General features: G+C 57.4%; 2 protein-coding genes across 3 annotated transcripts in view; one reads left to right on the top strand and one right to left on the bottom strand.

The window, feature by feature from the left end:
• The window catches only part of SNAP47 (synaptosomal-associated protein, 47kDa), a 44,397-nt gene extending 35,707 nt beyond the window's left edge, over nucleotides 1-8,690 (bottom strand). The window contains exon 1 of the mRNA XM_012641699.1: nucleotides 8,628-8,690. The gene's annotated coding sequence lies outside the window, so the exon portion shown is untranslated. The remainder of the gene's footprint in view (nucleotides 1-8,627) is intronic.
• Nucleotides 8,691-8,988: 298 nt separating this feature from the next.
• JMJD4 (jumonji domain containing 4) lies at nucleotides 8,989-14,048 on the top strand. Of its 2 annotated transcripts, XM_012641700.1 has the most exons (6): nucleotides 8,989-9,294; nucleotides 9,538-9,703; nucleotides 11,196-11,321; nucleotides 11,536-11,803; nucleotides 12,161-12,307; nucleotides 12,662-14,048. In XM_012641700.1, the coding sequence occupies exons 1-6, from the start codon at nucleotides 9,045-9,047 to the stop codon at nucleotides 12,950-12,952; spliced, it is 1,248 nt and encodes a 415-aa protein (XP_012497154.1). In that variant the 5' UTR covers nucleotides 8,989-9,044; the 3' UTR covers nucleotides 12,953-14,048. The 2 variants fall into 2 exon arrangements, with proteins under 2 accessions (XP_012497154.1, XP_012497155.1); XM_012641701.1 differs by lacking the exon at nucleotides 11,196-11,321.
• Nucleotides 14,049-18,509: the final 4,461 nt, after the last annotated feature.

Genomic DNA, 18,509 nt, shown 5'->3' with positions numbered 1-18,509 from the left:
GCTCGGTTGTCTTTTGGTTTTTGTGTCAGGGATAGGGTCTCAGTCTGCTGCCCAGGCTAGAGTGCAGTAGCATCGTTGTAGCTCCTGGGCTCATGGGATGGTCCTGCCTCGGCCTCCCAAAGTGCTGGGATTACAGGCGTGAGGCACCGCACCCGGTCCCCAACTGGCTTTGTTTTACAGAGGAGGAAGCACAGCTCGTCCATGGCAGAAGCGGCAGGAGTCCAGGGCCACCCTGCCTGATCCTATCTCCTGCATCATTAAGTATCTGCAGGGACGTCAATCCTGAGAAAGTGACGGTCTCGGGTCTTGGGTATCTAGGAGGTGCAGCACACAGTCCAGACACCAGGGGAGGGCTGGGTGAGCAGACAGAACAGATATGTTCAAAGACAAGCAACAAGAAGACTGCCCGTGATTGCCACTCAAGAATGAAAGCAGCAAGCGTAGAGAACATTCTAGGACAGCCTGCCAAGGCCTGAGTTCCAGGGAAGGCAGGCCTTCTCTGGTCCCAAGGGGGGACACAAGGGACACACTCTGACACACGGGACAGAGCAGAAAGCAGCAGAGGCTAGCAGTGATCACGACCCCCCATGTCATGGAGGACATCCGGGCCTAGGGCTAGAAGAGCCCGAGGAGACAGGGCCTTGTACGAACCTGTCCTACGAGCCAGACCGAGGGGAAGCCCAACATCAAACGTGCTCCAAGCAAAGCACCTTGCGCCCTCCCCAGGGAGGCTCCGGGAGATTTCCTCAGTTGCCCAGGCCTCTCCCTGCTGAGCGGAAGACTGGCCTCGCCCCCGAAGGAGGGCCTGGCAGGTGAGGCTGCGGCATGGTCCCCGCCCCGCTGACGGCACAAGAGCCGCCTTCCCACACGACAACACCTCGCACCACGTGGACTGAGCCAGCGTGAGCCCGGAGTGGCATGCGGCTCAGCGGATCCTTACCCCCCTCAGAGGAACCCTCACTGGAGCACTGCGGACGGCCCGCGCCAGACAGCGAAGAAGGCACTCGGACCCCCAGGGCCCCAGCTGACACAGCCACGCGGGGCCAGTGAGCCCTGACCACAGCCCCCAGGAGCGGTTCTGCCATGGCTGCCACGAGGCCACCCTGCAGGCCCTGGGCTATGTGACACAAAGGTGTCTGCTGCTCAGAATCAGGGGAGGGTGGAGCCCACCAACTCAGCCACGGTGCTCACAGTGTCGGACAAGCCGACGACCAAGCCTGTGTCCTATGCTCCTGGCTGAGGGGCTGCCTGGTCCTCAGCCAGGCCTGGCCTGTGGGGGGAGGGACCACACCTTGTCACCATCGTCTCTGCACACCTGGAGAGCTAGACCCAGCGCGAGAAGTGAACCCGCATTAACGGTTACCTGACCCAAGCCCGGTCCTTGAGCACGTACAGCTGGAATGAAATTAAACACAAAATCCCTGAAGAATTATGACACCTGGCATCACAGAGTCAGCGGAAGCACGCTGTGGTTCCAACTCTGGCCCCGCCACAAACTTTACGGCTCCGGAAACGTTACCTCACCTTCCGGACCTGTTTATCCACCACCAAAATAACTGAAACACCTAAGAACAACACCAGCCTAAAATACCCTAAAGTTCAAAGAGAGAAGAAATGAAGGAAGATTGAAAAATTAGGAGGCAAACAAGACGCTTCTCATTATCATGCTACGGGCAACGAACACGAGAGAGGTATTCAAGTTTGACCGATACGAAAGGAAGAATCCAAGGGAGAAACATGTGGCCATAACTTTTCCAACCACAGATTTCCAGGGCACCTTTCCCAGAAAACCAAAGTCAACAGAGATCAAGGACAAGGGCGGAAGTGAGAACACCCCACAGTGCGTCAGAAGCCGCCCAAACTTGGACTTGGCCCCTGTGCCTGACCGACACACCTGTCCCCATGTGGAGGCCACAGGAACGGGGTCCCTGCTCCCCTCAAGGCCAGGCCCTCCTCATGGGCCCTGGACCCCACCGTTGCCCTCTCTCCTATGCCAGGCACCATAACCCTTGTCAAGAGCCACACGTGGTCTCTGTCACAATGACTCAGCTCTGCCAGGGAGGTGTGCAAGCAGCCACACACAACTCACCAACAAAGAGGGAAGCTGTCTCGCTGAAGCCTCACTTACGAAAATGTGACAGCCAGACTTGGCCCTCGGGCCACAGCTCCCTCCTGAGAGCCGCCTACACCTTGACTTCCTTGACGGGGCCCCACTTCTACGAGCTCCTGTGTTCAATCTCCTTTGCTGCTTCTTCCTTACACCTCACTGACCTGGGGCACAGCCTAGGGCCTCTTAGGCAAGCCCCTCCTCCTGGATGAGTCAACATGGTCCCACGGAATTACACACCGTCCCCAAGCTACTGCCTCCCAAACACACCTCTCCAGCCCTGACACCCTCAGGGCTTCAGAATCAGACACCTGATCACCTGCTGGCAATGCCATGCCACACCTAACAGGCACCCCCAACCTGCAAGCCCCACTGTCTGCCCTTCTCTCGACACAGGCACCCGGGGCCAGGAGTTCCGGATTCTTCTCTTCCACATCCTCCCAGACGATCCCTCAGCAAGTCCTGACAGCTGTCCTGCCCTCCATGCCTGGGCCCGCACCACCACCAGAGGCTCCGGCTTTGTCTGAGGTCAACCCACACAGGTGATGCTCTTGGGGAAGGAGCCCACGCTCACCTGGACTGCACTCCCCACGCACTGCGACCTGCATCATGATCTCTTTCAGCACTTCCATCGCTCGTGTGCCTGCTGAGACGCAGTATCAAGTAAACAACCTATTTTTAGTTATTTTCCAAAGTTCCACTGTCTGAGGCAGGGTCCTCCCTCCCCTGCACACCTGGACAACTTCTCAGCGGACCTCCTCACCTCGCCCTGGCCCCACCACCTGTTTTCCACCCAGCAGCCCAGGACACAGTCAGAAAACAGAATTCAAAAACGCAGCTGCTTTAGGAAAACACTCCGCAAACCACGCTTCTCCTCTGCTCTCACACCACAATAATCGCCAGCGCAAGACGCCCACGACCAGGCGGGGTTTTCCCCGCACACCGTGCAGCGGACACGGCTGGGCCTCCTCTAAGTCAGTTCCTGCACTGTCCCCCCGGAGGCAGCGGTCAGGTCCCACAGGTCAAGAGCTAAGTCCCCAAGACTGACTCCTCCCCCACCGCTCACAAGCCCAGGCCTGCAGGGCTTCTGACCAACCGACCACAACCCCCTCCCTCCTCTGGTTTGCTTAATTTGCTGGAGCGGCTCACAGAACCCAGGTGAACACTCACGCACATTCACTGGCTCCCTACAAAAGCTATTACAAAGGATACCGGTGAGAGGCACACAGGGCGAGGTGTGGGAGATGGGGCGCAGCTCCCACGCCGTCCGGAGCAGCCACACTCCAGGAACCTCCGTGCATGCGGCTAGCCAGAAGCTCTCTACCCTGTTCTCCGGGGTTTTTACGGATGACCTTGTCGAAATGGGATTAGCCTTCAGGATACGGGGTGGGACTCTCTCTGGAATGACAGTCTTACGATCCACAATCAGAAAGGTGGGGAAGCTGCAGAGGTCTAACACACCAACACCATAACAAAAGTCTGTAACTAGGGAGTAACAATAAGAGTTATGAGCCAGGAACTATGGCAAAAAAAAAAAAAAATTTATACATATATATATATATGTCATAACACCACAGTGTCTCACATCTATAATCCCAGCACTTTGGGAGGCCGAGGCAGTAGGATCGCTTGGCCCAGGAGTTGGAGGCTACGGTGAGCTATGATGGCACCACTGCACTACAGCCTGGGCAACAGAAAAAAAAAAAAAAAAAGAAAAGAGAAGAAAAGAGAAAAGGTCACTCCTCTGCATACTTGGAGTGAAACCCAAGCTCCTTGCCGTGGCCTAATGGGCTCTGTAGGACCCACGACCTCCTGCCTAAGCCTCTCTTCTCCGCTCCCCAGGTTTGTGTTCAAATGGCATCCTCACCCTTCCTAATGCACCGTCGCCAACCATAGCACTCACACAGCACCAGAGAGCCCAGCAGGTGCTCTCGCGGCTGTCCTACTAGAGAAGGGGACTGCCACAGGAGGGGTCTTGTGCACGATGCCCACACACCATGTGCCGAGTGGGCCACAGACACGTCACGAGGACCCAGGACCGTGTCCCTCCCTCACACGCTGCCCACTGGGCGATGCATGCTGAGTTCTCATTTGGTCCCTGCAGGCTGCAATCTGCAACCTGCCTCCAGCAGTGCAGATGTGGACCTGGGGACCTGCACTGACCCTGAGAACACCCAGTGGAATCAGTGAGGGAAGCCACGGCGCGGGGCCCAAGGGTGTCTAAGGTCAACCCACACAAGTGACGCTCTTGGGGAAGGCGTCCACGGTCACCTGGACTGCACTCTTCATCATGGCGATTTGCATAATAGATCTCTTTCAGCATTTCCATCACTCATGTGCGCCCTGAGTGAGACCCAGTGTCGAGTAAACAACCTATTTTTAGTTAATTTCCAGTGTCAAATAACAAGAAACACTTTGCACACCTTCCACGCACTGACGACCACGAGAAGGCTCCGAGCAAGAACAGTGGCAGCTGTGTGTGCATGGCGGGGGCGGCAGGCGCTGTTGGCTTTTCCATGACCTGCCCTCCTGCTCCTGCAGACCGGCCTCCCACTCCCTCAGAGGTTCCCAGCTCCAGCCCTGGAGGTTCTGACAGGCCAGCTGGGGCTGTCAAAGAAGAGCACAGATCTCCCACCATTCCCACTGCATTTCCCCCAAGGTGCTGACTTTAAGCCCCTCCTGTTGTCCTCTTTCCAGCTGGCCCTGCCCCGAGGGTTGGATTCTGTGGGGCTGGGTGGGGCTGAGAATATTCATGTCTCACCAGCTCCCAGGGCTGCTCTATAGGCCTCGGGGTGACACACACCTGTGTATCAGTAACACCTCCTGAGTACAAGGGTGGTAATCCTGACACCACAGGGCCACCGTGTGGACCAGGGGAAATAATGCACACAGTATCTGGCCCAGAGGGAGTGCTCGAGAAACCAGCCTCCATCTCCCTCCCAGGGTCACAGGCTCCACTGCCCCGTGGTCTTGGGCCCAACCTCACCTTTCTCAGCAAACTGGGTCTCGACCACAGAGCTACAGGAACTGCTTCCAGGAAACGGGCAATGCCTATCTGAATTTCATACTTCCCACGACGCAGACTTCCGACCATACCTCCCAGGTCCTGAGATGGCACTAAACACTCTGTTCCCACCTCCTTCCCATCTGCCTCCCACATCTATACTCAATACAGCTGTAATCAAACACCTAATTAATAATTACGGGGCATCTGGTCAATATGTGGCAAGATAGCAGAGAATATTGTAGATTGAAAAGCAAAAAAAGGTTAAAAACAGCAAGTTTACATCCATAAGCTCACACACATATACAGTATATGGTGTGGAGACAGAGACCCTGCATGCGTGCGTGTGCGTCTGTATGTGCACACACAGGGAGGGGCCAAGGAGAGAGCAGGGGGGAAGGGAGAATACTTGCACAAACGAGTAGAATGCATACATGCATGAATGCGTGCCTGGAAAGGTTAAGTTCTATACCAGAAAATATAAAGTGTTCTTCTCTGGACTAAAAATAGAACTACCACTCAATCCAGTAACCCCACTACTGGGTATCTACCCCATGGAAAAGAAATCAATACACAAAAAAGATACCTGCACTCACATGTTTATCGCAGCACTATTCACAATAGCAAAGATGTGGACTCAACCTAAGTGCCCGTCAGCAGAGGACTGAATAAAGAAAACACGGAGGCTGAGTGCAGTGGCTCAGGCCTATAATCCCAGCACTTCGGGAGGCTGAGGCAGGAGGAGCCCTTGAGGCCAGGAGTTTGAGACCAGCCTAGCAAGACCTCATTTCTACAAAAAATCAATTAGCTGGGCTTGGTGGCATGTACATACCTGTAGTCTTAGCTCTTTAGGAGGCTGAGTTAGGAGGATCGCTTGAGCCCAGGAGTTCGAGGTTGCAGTGAGACATCATGATGCCACTGCACTCCAACCTGGGTGACAGAGTGAGATCCTGTCTCTTAAAAAAAAAAAAAAGTGGCATATATACACAACTGACTACTATCCAGCCATAAAAAAGAAATCATGTCTGTCTTTTGCAACAACATAGATAGAACTGCAGGTCATTACCTTAAGTGAAATAACTTAGAAAGTCAAATACTGCATGTTCTCACCTATAAGTGAGAACATGGAAGCAGCATGCGGAACGATGGACAGTGGACACTTGGTGGGGGAGGGAAGAAGGACATGCAATCACTTCGCCGGTATGCTGTACACTAATGGCGGTGGTTACACTAAAAGCCCAGGCTTCACCACTAGGCAATATATCCACGTAACAAAACTGCACTTGACCTCCTAAACTATTAAAAAAAAGATTTTTTTTAAAAAAGGTCTTCTGGCCGGGTGCGGTGGCTCACGCCTGTAATCCTAGCTCTCTGGGAGGCCGAGGCGGGCGGATTGTTTGAGCTCAGGAGTTCGAAACCAGCCTGAGCAAGAGCGAGACCCCGTCTCTACTAAAATTAGAAAGAAATTAATTGGACAACTAAAAATATATAGAAATAATTAGCCAGGCATAGTGGCACGTGCCTGTAGTCCCAGCTACTTGAGAGGCTGAGGCAGGAGGATCGCTTGAGCCCAGGAGTTTGAGGTTGCTGTGAGCTAGGCTGACGCCGCGGCACTCTAGCCCGGGCAACACAGTGAGACTCTGTCTCAAAAAAAAAAAAAAAAAAAAGGTCTTTTGTGGATAGGATTATGGGTGATTTTTTCTCAATCTTAACTCGTCCAAGCATTTTCATTTTCCACCACACCTAACCCAATAAAGAATTCCATACCTTGACCACGCAAGTCACAGTGAAACCCGCCAGGAAGGAACCACAGCACACAGGGAATCACACAAACCCCACCAGCAACTCCCCCCACCCTCCTCAACACCCCCAGACCTCATCCTCCCCTCCTCTGATCTTCCCTGTCCTCCTTCTGGGTAAACTCCATGCCCCTTGGAAATTGTCCCAACACCCCAGGACCTCTCTTATCCCTGCTTGCCAGCAAAGGTGAATAAAACACTTGCATCGCTTGATAAAGGGAAGGCAGTTGCCCTCCCACCCCCTAGGGTGTCTCTTCCTGGTCAGGAATTAGACACCCTGGTCTCCAGATCTTACAAGACACAGCCTCAGCCCGCCGACCCTCAGACCATCAACACAGACCTCCAAAACTGACCGAGAGGTCTCTCGCTGGGTGCAGGAGCCTGGCATAGGTGCATCAAGTTTCTCTCGAGCAGGTGAGAGAGGTTTTCATTGTACTTCCTTCTACTCCACTGTGCAAGGCTGCCCAGACCCTATACTCTCCCGCAGACCGCCCTCGTGTGTGACGCCGGGCTTACGCAGTAATAAATCCTTCTTCTTCTCTGTGTTAATGTGGGTAGGTTTGAGTCGCCAAGACTCTGTAACACACTGAGACAACTCCCTCTAGTGTCGCTCAGTTCCCCCCACTTTCTTTCTGCGTCTTGACTGAAAATCACAGTGACTTGACTGCTCTGTGACCTGGCCAGCTGCAGGTGTTTCCCCCAAACCAGGGCCTTGAACATTCCCAGGAGCCGGGAAAGGTATGTGGGTTTGCTAGAAAGAAACTGGCCTCAGGCCTGAGCCAAATTCCTTAAACCTTCACACAGACTGCATACCCTGACCCCCAGCCCACACCTAGGTAGGACACCCCTTTTTTCTCACTGTCCACAGCGAAGACGCACGGCAGCACCTCTGTGCGCAAGCTCCCCGAATAAACGCTCTGGACTGACCACCCTGGCACTCAGGTCTTCTTCCTGAAGAACCCCAACCTTCCCCATCTCCAGATGGTCAGGGGTACGCCCTTATGGGAACTCCACTGTCGCCACTTTTAGGGGTACTCCAATCAGTTTTGGCAGGACAAAAAACATCACCCTCAGAGGTCCCCCCACTTCAGACCTGCTGCTGTGTGCCCACTTCCAAATCCACACCCTCGCTCCCCAGGCCTTTATTTCAGGCACTCTCACATTCCCTTGCTGCCCCTCCAGACACCCGCCATTGCCCTAGGTTCCCACCACCCCCTCCAAACCCCAGTGTACCCTCCAGGCCCCACCCCCCCAGACACCCGCGTACGCCCTAGGTTCCCACCACCCCCTCCAAACCCCAGTGTACCCTCCAGGCCCCATCCCCCCAAACCCCAGTGTACCCTCCAGGTCCCCAGAGCCCCCTCCAAACCCCAGTGTCCCCACCAGGTCCCCAGCGTCCCCTTCAGGCTCCAGCATCCCCTCCAGGCCCCAATATCCTCTCCAGGTCCCCACCACCCCTCCAGGTCCATAGCCTGCCCTCCAGGTCCCCATCGTCCCCTCCAGGGCTCCAGCATCCCCTTAGCATCCCCTCCAGACCGCACTATCCCATCCAGGTCCCCACAGTCCTCCTAGGTCCCGGCATCCCCCTATGGCCCCAGATCCCCCCACGCCCATGCCCCAGGATCCCACCTCCAGCCCTCTGCCGCATCCTCGGCCCAGCCCACCTCCCTACTCCCCACTCACAGCCCCTGGGCCTCGGGAAGCCGAGGGCTCGTACCGTGTCAGCCACAGCGGGCAGACTGTGCCGAGGGCGAGCGGGAAGGGCTCGGTCACAGGCCCACCGCACCCTACCGCCCCGCTCTCCTCAGGCGCCGCGGGGGGCGCGAAGACGGAGAGTCTCCGCGCGCCTACTGGGTACGAGCACCGACACCGGACGCAAACCTCAGCCGGTCGGCGGCGCTCGGAGCGCTTGGCGCCTGCGCGGGGGCGGGGCCGCGACGAGCCGCGCGCATGCGTGTTGGGCGGCTCCCGGGGCTCGGGTCCGGGGGAAACGCGGCGCCCTCTGGCTCCGGGTTCCGTGTCCGCGCCTGCACTTTCCGCTTTGGCCGGATGTGAGGAGCGCTACCTGGGCGCCGGCGTCCCGGCCCGGGCTGGGATACCCCCAGTGACCCCCGAGTTTCCCCTGCCGGGCCGGATGGACCGTGAGACGCGCTCCCTCGCCGAGCGCCACTTCCGAGGCGGCGGGTGCGGCGGCCAAGCCCCGGCGCGCGTGGCCTTCATCCCCGAGCCCGCCGCCTTCTCCTACGCCGACTTCGTCCGCGGCTTCCTGCTGCCCAACCTGCCCTGCGTGTTCTCCGGCGCCTTTACCGAGGGCTGGGGCGGCCGGCGGCGCTGGGTGACTCCCGCGGGCAGGCCGGACTTCGACCACCTGCTGCAGGCCTACGGTGAGGGCGGGGTGGCGGGGCCAGTGTCCTGACTCCCGGGAATGAGGCAAACTGAGCCATGAGCGTCAGAGCCCAGGCCCAGACTCCTGGGACAGGGCAAACCGTGGGCATCACAGCAGGTGCCTAGAGCCCCGGGCGCCCTGGAGATTTCCTCTACAAACGGTTTGGAGGGCGGATGGAGCCCAGGGGATTGGCAGCATGGAGGCTTGTCAGCACAGTCTGTGCCCGACCCTTCTGTTTCAGGAGATGTGGTTGTACCTGTTGCAAACTGCGGGGTCCAGGAATACAACTCGAACCCCAAAGAACACATGCCCCTCAGAGACTACATCACCTACTGGAAAGAGTACATCCACGGGGGCTACTCCTCTCCCAGGGGCTGCCTCTACCTGAAAGACTGGCACCTGTGCAGGTAAACGGGTGCCGGCTATGGCACCACCTTCCTGACTCCTGCGTGAACCCAGAGGTGTGAACCTGGTGGTAGCCCCTGTCTGCACAAAAAGGAGCTCTTTTTTTCCCAGTTAGGAATTTAGATCACGTTAAAAGAAATGCGGCTGTCTTCAGCATGGTTGGCAGTGTTGCTCTTTGGGAAGGTCCACACCTTTTCATGAGCAGAGACCATTTTAGTGAGACCATCAGCTGGCTCAGAGTAGGTGCTTGATTGCCGTTGAGTAAATCAGCAAACAGTTGAATTCTTGTCTTGCTTATGTACATAGCAAGCTTAGAAAGGCAGAGGGAGATAGAATTCAGGCCCCTGTGATTGCCATGGCCAATCTAGAGTGCATGAGAAGCACCAGCACTTCGGCTCTTCTCCGTCACGTTGCTGCTCCTTGGTGCAGAGAGCTGGCTCGGGTACACTGTGGGCCAGGTGTGACCAGACACTGTCTTGGCTCCAGGGATCTCCTGTTGCAGTGGCAGAGACAGACACATAGACCCAAACACAGTCATGCACTGTGGATTTGGGGTTTAGATAGCTGGGTTTTTGGTATGTGTACATCCCAGATATTGCTGGCATCTTGGTATATCCCAGATGTTACATGGGATATACTAGAAAATTGTTCATTTGAAACTCAGTTTTTACCAAGTGTCCTGTATTTTATCTGGCACCCTAAAAAATAAAGAGAGCAGAGGAAGGCCTGGGGTCAGGCATTCAGGGGAGGCCACAGGAGAGATAACCCCTGAGCAGGGTTTTTACGGATAAATAGGAGTTTGTCAGGTGCACAAAGGCAGGCCAGGCAGAGGGACCAGCATGGTGTTTTGGAGAACTACATGCAGTTTGTTGCTACTGGGGCTCTCTTCCTGTCACTGTCTCTGACGAGGAGTCACGTGTGAGTGGGTCCAGAAGTTCTTTCCTGCATGGTGTTGCTGCAGTTGCACCTTGCTCCACGCTGGTTTAACATACCTGTGTTTGGGTGCTCATTATTGGGGTCGTGGAGGTGGACCTGGAGGGAGGGAGGGTTGGGAGGGTAAATAGGCAGCCCTCATGCCTGGGTCTGTGGCCTGGCATCCACCAGGCAGAGTTGGGTTCACTGGGGTCAGTGAAGAGTGAAGGAAACCCATAGTTGGGAACGATGATGATACCAGTGGTACATTGAGAGCCCCGGCTCAGCCAGAGGCCAAAATCGTGGAACTGGTGCCGGGGGGCTGCTGCCTGTGTGAGCTGTCTGTGCGTTATCGCGGTCCATTCCCAAAGCCACCTTAGTGGCTTACAGTTCTGTGGTCAGGAGTTTGAGTGGGACTCAGCCTGGCCCCCTGGGGGCTCCATGGAGCTGGGTGGTCTCAGGTGGCCCAGCTCCTGTAATACCAAACTCTGCTGCACGTCTCACTTGCCAGCGTGGGCAAGCCTGCCAGGGTGGGGCAGGGCAGGGAGGTGGGCCCTGCCAAGCCTCCTGCCCTCTCCACAGGGACTCCTCAGTGGAGGATGTGTTCACCCTGCCTGTGTACTTCTCCTCCGACTGGCTGAACGAGTTCTGGGATGCCCTGGATGTGGACGACTACCGATTTGTCTACGCTGGGCCCAAGGGCAGCTGGTGAGGCCGTGGGGCTGGGGGCGTTGTGGCTGCCCACTTGGCTTATGGGCCCAGGCCAGCAGGAGGAGAGAGCTTGGCACAGGTGTGAGAGCTGGGGTCTGTCCCGCATGAATAATGGGCTGCCCTTCCCTCAGTTGGAGGTAACTCATTCAGAAGGAGCACAGCCCACGCTGGATGCTCCGAGGCACAAACCAGGAGCTCTCGCCGCATGCAGGTCTCCGTTCCACGCTGACATCTTCCGCTCCTTCAGCTGGTCCGTCAACATCTGTGGGAGGAAGAAGTGGCTTCTCTTCCCTCCAGGGCAGGAGGAGGCCCTGCGGGACCGCCATGGCAGCCTGCCCTACGACGTGACCTCCCCCTCGCTTCTCGATGCCCATCTGTACCCAAGGCGCCAGCACTGCGGCCCACCCCTGGAGGTCACACAGGAGGCAGGCGAGATGCTGTTCGTACCCAGCGGGTGGCACCACCAAGTCCACAACCTGGTGAGACTGGCAAGGCCACCTGGGTTGGAGCAGCCTGTCTCCCCACTGGAACATGCACCTGCCCTGGCCCTCCTCGGGGACCTGCAGGCGAGGTGGTCCTTTTACGTGGTGTCCTGAGGCCCCATTCCCTGCCTGCTCCTCCCCTGGGCCCCATGAGCGCTTGGCTAGCTGTGGACTGAGATATTCTCAGCAGTATCCTCTCCCTGCTGGGAGGGCACTGCTGGAAGGTGGGAGTGGCCCCTCCTGGTGGCAGAGGGCTGGGCCCCTGTGGTGTGTTCTGAGGTCCTGGTCATCTTGGCGGGCCAGGCAGGGAAACCCGCTGTGGGCTCTTGGGCAGCTGTGCTCTGCCCCTCCCAGGACGACACCATCTCCGTCAACCACAACTGGGTGAATGGCTTCAACCTGGCCCGCATGTGGCACTTCCTGCAGCAGGAGCTGCGTGCCGTGCAGGAGGAGATCGGCGAGTGGAGGGACTCCATGCCTGACTGGGACCGCCACTGCCAGGTGGGGCAGCCTGCCCGGCAGGGTGCAGGCAGCGGGGCTTGTGGGGCAGCCTGCCCCGCAGGGTGCAGGCAGCGGGGCTTGTGGGGCAAGGACTCTCCAAGGCCAGGCACGATGACCTGCAGCCAGGGGAGGGAGAGGGGGAGGGGGAGGGCGGGCCCGTAAGGCCCTGGCTGTGCCTGGCCGCCAGCTGTGTGGGTGACGGGTCCACCTGGGGCAGCCCTGAGAGTGCCCAGCCTCTTGATGCCTCGGTTTAACTGGTCCCTGCTCTGTCATCAAGGACTGGGCCTATGTCTGGGGCCCTTAGAGCCTGGGGCTGTAGCCGTTGGCTCACGGGCCTCCTCCCCTTTGGCCCAGGTCATCATGCGGTCCTGCTCGGGCATCAACTTCGAAGAGTTCTACCACTTTCTCAAGGTTATCGCCGAAAGAAGGCTGCTCGTCCTGGGCGAGGGCACGGCAGGGGCCAGTTCAGGTGCTGAGCTGGGCACCGAGCAGGCAGCGTTCGATGTCGGGCGCATCGCGGAGGTGCTGGCGTCTGTGGTCGAGCACCCTGACTTCCAGAGAGTGGACACCAGCATGTTCTCACTGCAGCCCAAGGAGCTGCTGCGGCAGCTGAAGGAGGCCATTGCTGTCACCTCAGTCCTTTAGTGCCCTCCCCACCTCGAGCACCGTGGCCTGGGTGTCCCAGGAATGGCCCTTCCTATGGGTCCGTTGCAGTCCTGGCTGTCCATGGCCGTTGTCCAGGCCCCTGTTCTCAGGGCCTGGCGAGGTCAGGGACCCTGGATCCGCTGAAAGGGTGCCAGGTGGGTGCTGGTCTCGCTGACCTGCAGCAAGCCTGGGAGAGCTTGGGCTGGGTGGCGTCGTGACTGGGGTTTTTGGAGTCCCCGCATGCCTAGCGAAGGCCAGGACATCTGAGCCGAGGGGCGTGTGCATCCCGTCTGCCTGCCCTGGAGGCGCCTCCTCGTGGTGGGAGCTGCCACGTGCTCACCAGGGCCTAAGACAGGAAGCCGGGCCTGCCCTACCCTCCCGTGAGGGAGGCTGGGCCGGGGCAGAGGTGGGCCACAGAGCCTGCAACCTGGGCGCTCCTTCCTCGTGGCCCCCACATGGCAGGCCTGGCCTCTGAACTGAAGTGGCAAGGAGCCTCCCACTAGTGGCCTGTGCCCTCCGGGACTGCGTCCTGGGCCCAGAGGGGCTGTGGCTGCTGTTAGTCACATTTGCTGTGCCTAGCAGGTGCCCGTAAATCCCTGAGGGAGGAGGGAGCAGGTGGGCTGCGTGTCCCCCACGCGGCACCTCTACCTGTAGCTCACGCACCTCGCCCTCTGCGCGGTGAGTCTTCCACTGCCGCTGCACGCTGGGCACGGTGGCTGAGGCGTGAGCGGGCTGCTCACCACGGCCCTGTCCTGGCCCCCACGGAGGCACAGCGGACCAGCAGCCTACTTTGCACCATGGGGCATGGGCTCTTGGGGGCCGTCCGTGGCTCTGTGGCTCCCCCCTCCAGCAGGAGATGCCCCAGATCTTGGCCCTCTAGTAAGAACCGCGAGGGTGGGGGCCGGGGCTCTGCCTGTGTGTCCTCAACCCCAAGTCCGCTTCTTTCCAGTTGGCCCTGGGTCTGCCGTCCCCACCCCAGGAGTGGAGGACGTGTCTGACTGCGCCGACGTCCCCTGCTGCTGCCTGACTCCTGGCCAGGATGGACACCCGGGAGGGCAGGGACTTCCGTCTGTTCTGTTAAATGAATTATGCTGAGTGCCTGGAAAAGCAGCTGTACACAGTAGGCATGTCTTGTGTCTGTCAAATGAATGGACTCCAACCAATGCCTTCGCCGGTGCCCCACACCCGTCCCTCCCGGGTCTGGCTGCACCAAGGTCAGGGACCCTGAGGTGGCATCTCACGCCTGTTCTACATATGGAGACGCAGCGTTGCCCAAACTGCAGGCCAGCAAGGGCTGAGGCAGAGGCTCCCTCCCAGTACAGAGGGAGGTGGACATGCATGGCGGCGAGCTTAACCGTCTAGTCCCTGAACCTGAGTTTGCTCCTCAGGAGTGCGCTGGGGCTGGCAGGGTGGTGGTGTGCCTGAGGCACAGTGAGCAGCAGCTCCGGCACCTGCTGGGTGGTGGCAAAGGCCTGAGGGGGTGTGGCCCAGGTGGTGGGGACGGGGACCCCGCCAGCTTCTCCAGTGCGCCTTCCTTGCCCACCGTCCTGTGCAGCAGAGCTCAGTGGCACCACGTGTGACCTCCAAGAGGTTGGGCTGGGGCTGACCCAGCACCCAAACCTCAGTGACTGAGCACAGGAGGGGCGTGAGAGCCCAGCAGAAAGCTGGGTACTGTGCCTCACGCCTATAATGCCAGCACTGTTGGGATTGGAGGCCGAGGTGGGAGGATTGTTTGAGTTTGAGGTTGCTGTGAGCTGCTGTGATCAGCCCACTGCACTCCAGCCTGGGCTACAGAGAAGGACCCTGTCTCAAAAAAACAAAAGATTAAGGTTGGGGAATAACTCAAAATATCAGCACCTTCAAGTCATTTAAACGAGGATGGTTCCTCCCTGCCCAAGATCCCGTGTTAAGGACCGGATTGCTATGGCAGAAATGAAGAAACCGCCTTCGTGGTGTCAAGAGGCAGCACGAGGTCTCGCGGGTCACAGCCCACCAGCCATCCAGCAGTGGGCTGTGTGGTCCTCCCATGCTCCGGACAGGGTGGCTGGGGACCCTTGTGCCCTGTGCAGACACTGCGGTGAGCGCCTCCTTGGCCTCGCAGTTGGGTACTATTTTCTTTCCAAGGGGCGCACTGAGGCAGCTGGAGGTGCGGCGAGAAAGAGATGCCACAGGGTCCCGGGTGCAGGCTGTGAGCAGCAGGCCCGGGAGTGGCAATTCGCGGCCTGGCCAGCACCTGGTGGGCCGTGTTGTTCATAGGTGGCAACTCCTGGCCTCTAGCTCGGCGAGAATGAGAAAGGACGCTAACTCTTGGGCCGGGTCGGAGCAGGGCGGAAGGCCCGTTTGAAGCCTTAAAATGGGCGCCCTCTGCCCGACCACCCTGCCTGGGAGTCTGTTGGGGCGGCGGAGTGCAGCAGGGAATTAGCACGCACGAGGGCGTTCACAGGAGTCGCCCCTGGAGCACTGCAGCCCGTCACCACGGTGAGCCGGCTCCCTGGTGGAAAGCCCGGTCGCCGGGCCGCAGGGTCTCGGTGAGCCCTTGCTCTGCCAAGCGTGATGAGATGGTGAGGAAGGGCAGCTGGGCGCACGGGGCCCGGAACGCCCAAAGGCAAGGGTCAGGAACGGCTCAGACCTAACGTCAGGTGGAAACGGCGCAAGGACTGCTGTTCCCGCAGACACGGGGAGGCGGGGAGGGGCGGTGGCCCACGTTCCTCCGGGAGGCCAGGGGGAGGAGTCAGGTCCCGCCGCGTGTGCGCAGCCCCGGCCTGGCAGGGAACAGGACCGCCGAAGGCCCAGCAGCGAGACGGGCGCGCAGCGTGCCGGGCAGCGGGGCGACTGCTGTCTGCCGTCGCCACTGCGTCTGCGGGGGCTGAGGCAGGGCCGCGCCTCCCCGGGCACGTCGCCGAGCCCTGGCAAAGCCAGTCTCCCTGCGTCCGGGGCTGCGGTCCCCAGAGAGGGCACCTCCCTCCCCCAGGGCCAGCCTCAGGCTCCTACCCAGGCCCTGGAACCCACATCCCAGGTCTGGGGCGACCCCACGGCCACACCCAAGGCCTCTTCCTTCCCTTTCCGCTCATCCGTCACCGGGGCTTGGGCGTCGGCGTTAGCCCCATTCCCGCGGCGGGGGCGGCAGCTGAGGGTGCTGGGGTCCTGCACAAGCCCAGGCCAGAGGCCGGCGGCTGCCCTGGGCCCCAGGCGGGGAGGACAGGCCCGGCTAGCCCAGCCCGGGCTTCAGGGCCTCGCGCCCCGCTGCGCGAGGAAGGCGGCGGGGAGTGCGGGCGAGGGGAAGGGCTCCGCCTCGGGAACCGCAGGCCTGGCCGGGACCACCAGCCCACGGGGAGGGCGTGGACACTCCCTTCCCTGAGCCCTCGGCCTACGCTTGGTGCTCGCGCTGTGCGCCCCAGAGTCAGCAGTTCTCGGGGCCCCGGGCCCCTCGCCCCTGCCTGCCCTTCTCGCTCCAGGCTCCTGCTGGCAGGGAAGGTTCGCGGCTTCTGGGACCCCGTGGGGACAGGGCTCCGGCCCGCGTGGCCGGGCGGAGGCAGGGGCGGCGGAGCGACCTTGGGGGGCTCCCGGCTCTGGGGGCGCAGTTGCGCACGGCGGGCACTGCCGCCCCCTGGTGGCCAGTGCTGGTTCTGCAGCCCAGGTGGGAACCAGAAAGAAGCCCTCACCGGCGTGGGAGCCTCTGGGGCCTGGGGACTCCCCCGCTGCCCCCACGACGCGAGCGCCCCTTCAGCCGCCGCTCGGCACCACCCCAGGTCCGCACTCCCCCCAACCCGCCAGAGCGCGCTCTGCTAGCAGGAAATTTAAACATGTGGAATTAAACAACACACTTCAAAAACTGCAAAAGGGTTAAAGAAAAAATCAAAAGGGACATTAGAAAATAGAGAGCTGAATATAAAGATACAATATATAAAAAATTTGGAAGGCAGCTAGGCAGTGCTTAGACGGAACTTTATAGCTTTAAATATCTATATTAAGAAAGAAGAATAAACTCAAATCAATAACCTTTCTTTTTTCTTTTTCTGCTTCTTTTCTTTTTTTTTTTTGAGACAGAGTCTCCCTGTGTTGCCCGGGCTAGAGTGCCCTGGCGTCAGCCTAGCTCACAGCAACCTCAAGCTCCTGGGCTCGAGCGATCCTCCTGCCTCAGCCTCCCGAGTAGCTGGGACTACAGGCACGTGCCACCATGCCCGACTAATTTTTTAATGATTATTATTTATAGAGATTTTTTTATGATCATTATTTATAGGGGTCTCACTATGTTGCCCAGGCTGTTCCTTCTGCCTCAGCCTCCCAAAGTGCTGGGATTACAGGCCTGAGCCACCGTGCCCGGCCTGAAATCAGTAACCTAAGCTTCCGTGTTAAGACACTGGAAGAAGAAAAGCAAACAGAATTGAAAGTGCGCAGAGGGAAAAAAATAAAAGATAACAGCAGAAATCAGTCAAATAGAGAATAGAAAAACAATAAACTATGAAACCAAAAGCAAGTTCACAAAACGCCAACACAATCGACAAACCTTTAGCTAGACTGACCAAGCAAAAAACAGACAGAAGACTAAACTAAAAATTAGAAATTAAACATGGTGCTGTTTTATGATCATCTCAAAAAAATAAAAAAAGAAAGATGAGACTACCAACCTTACAAAAATAAAAAAATATTTAGAGAAGAATAATATGAACAATGGAATGTGAATACATCAGATAATTTAGATGAAATGGACAAATTACTAGAAACATATGAACTACCCAAACTTACCCCAAAAATGAATAATATGAATAGAATTGTCTCAGTGAAGACACTGTGTTAATAATAAAAAATAACTCACCAAGAAAAGCTCATGTCCACAAACTTCACTGGTGAATTCTACCAAACATTTGGAGATTTAATATCAATTCTTTCCAAACTCCCCCAAAAATATTAATACAAGTAGTATTGAAACTGCCCAACTCATTCTATGAAGCAGTAATATCACACCAAACCATACAAAGATACCATAAGAAAAGAAAAAAATTCAGCGAGGCATAGTGGCTCACGCCTGTCACCCCAGCACTTTGGGAGGTGGGAGGATCACTTGAGGCCAGGAGTTCAAGACCAACCTGGGTAGCATAGCAGACCCCATCTCAACAAAAAATACAAACTCAGCCAGGCGTGGTGGTGCATACCTGTAGCCCCAAATACTCAGGAGGCTGAGGCAGGGGGGTCCCTTGCTTGAGCCCCGGAGTTTGAGACTGCAGTGAGCTATACTTGCACCACTGCACCCCAGCCTGGGCAACAGTGTCAGACCCTGTCTCTAAAAAAAAAAAAATAAGCAAGAAATAAAAAAAAACAAGAAAAGAAAAATTCAGACCAATGTATCTTGTGACTATAGATGCAAAATTCTCCAAAATATACACAAAAATAAAATACAAGCAAACAGAATCCAGCAACATATAAAAATAATTATACCCCATGCCAAAGTTGGATTCATCCCAGGAATACAAGCTTGGTTAACAGCTAAAAATTATTTAATATAACACACTATATCAGCACAATAATAAACAAAACCACATGACCATCTCAATAGATG

This window comes from Propithecus coquereli, unplaced genomic scaffold (genome assembly GCF_000956105.1).
Source record: "Propithecus coquereli isolate 6110/MARCELLA unplaced genomic scaffold, Pcoq_1.0 Scaffold168, whole genome shotgun sequence".
In the NCBI taxonomy this organism is placed as follows: Eukaryota; Metazoa; Chordata; class Mammalia; order Primates; family Indriidae; genus Propithecus; species Propithecus coquereli.
This window is presented reverse-complemented; position numbering and strand designations above follow the sequence as displayed.

What these genes read in the sequence shown, in the direction of transcription:
- JMJD4 (XM_012641700.1), top strand. Translation starts at nt 9,045, where the DNA reads ATGGACCGTGAGACGCGCTCCCTCGCCGAGCGCCACTTCCGAGGCGGC. An exon ending in GCTGGGCCCAAGGGCAGCTG is followed by an intron (nt 11,322 to 11,535) that starts GTGAGGCCGTGG and finishes CGCCGCATGCAG; the next exon opens with GTCTCCGTTCCACGCTGACA. An exon ending in ACCACCAAGTCCACAACCTG is followed by an intron (nt 11,804 to 12,160) that starts GTGAGACTGGCA and finishes TGCCCCTCCCAG; the next exon opens with GACGACACCATCTCCGTCAA.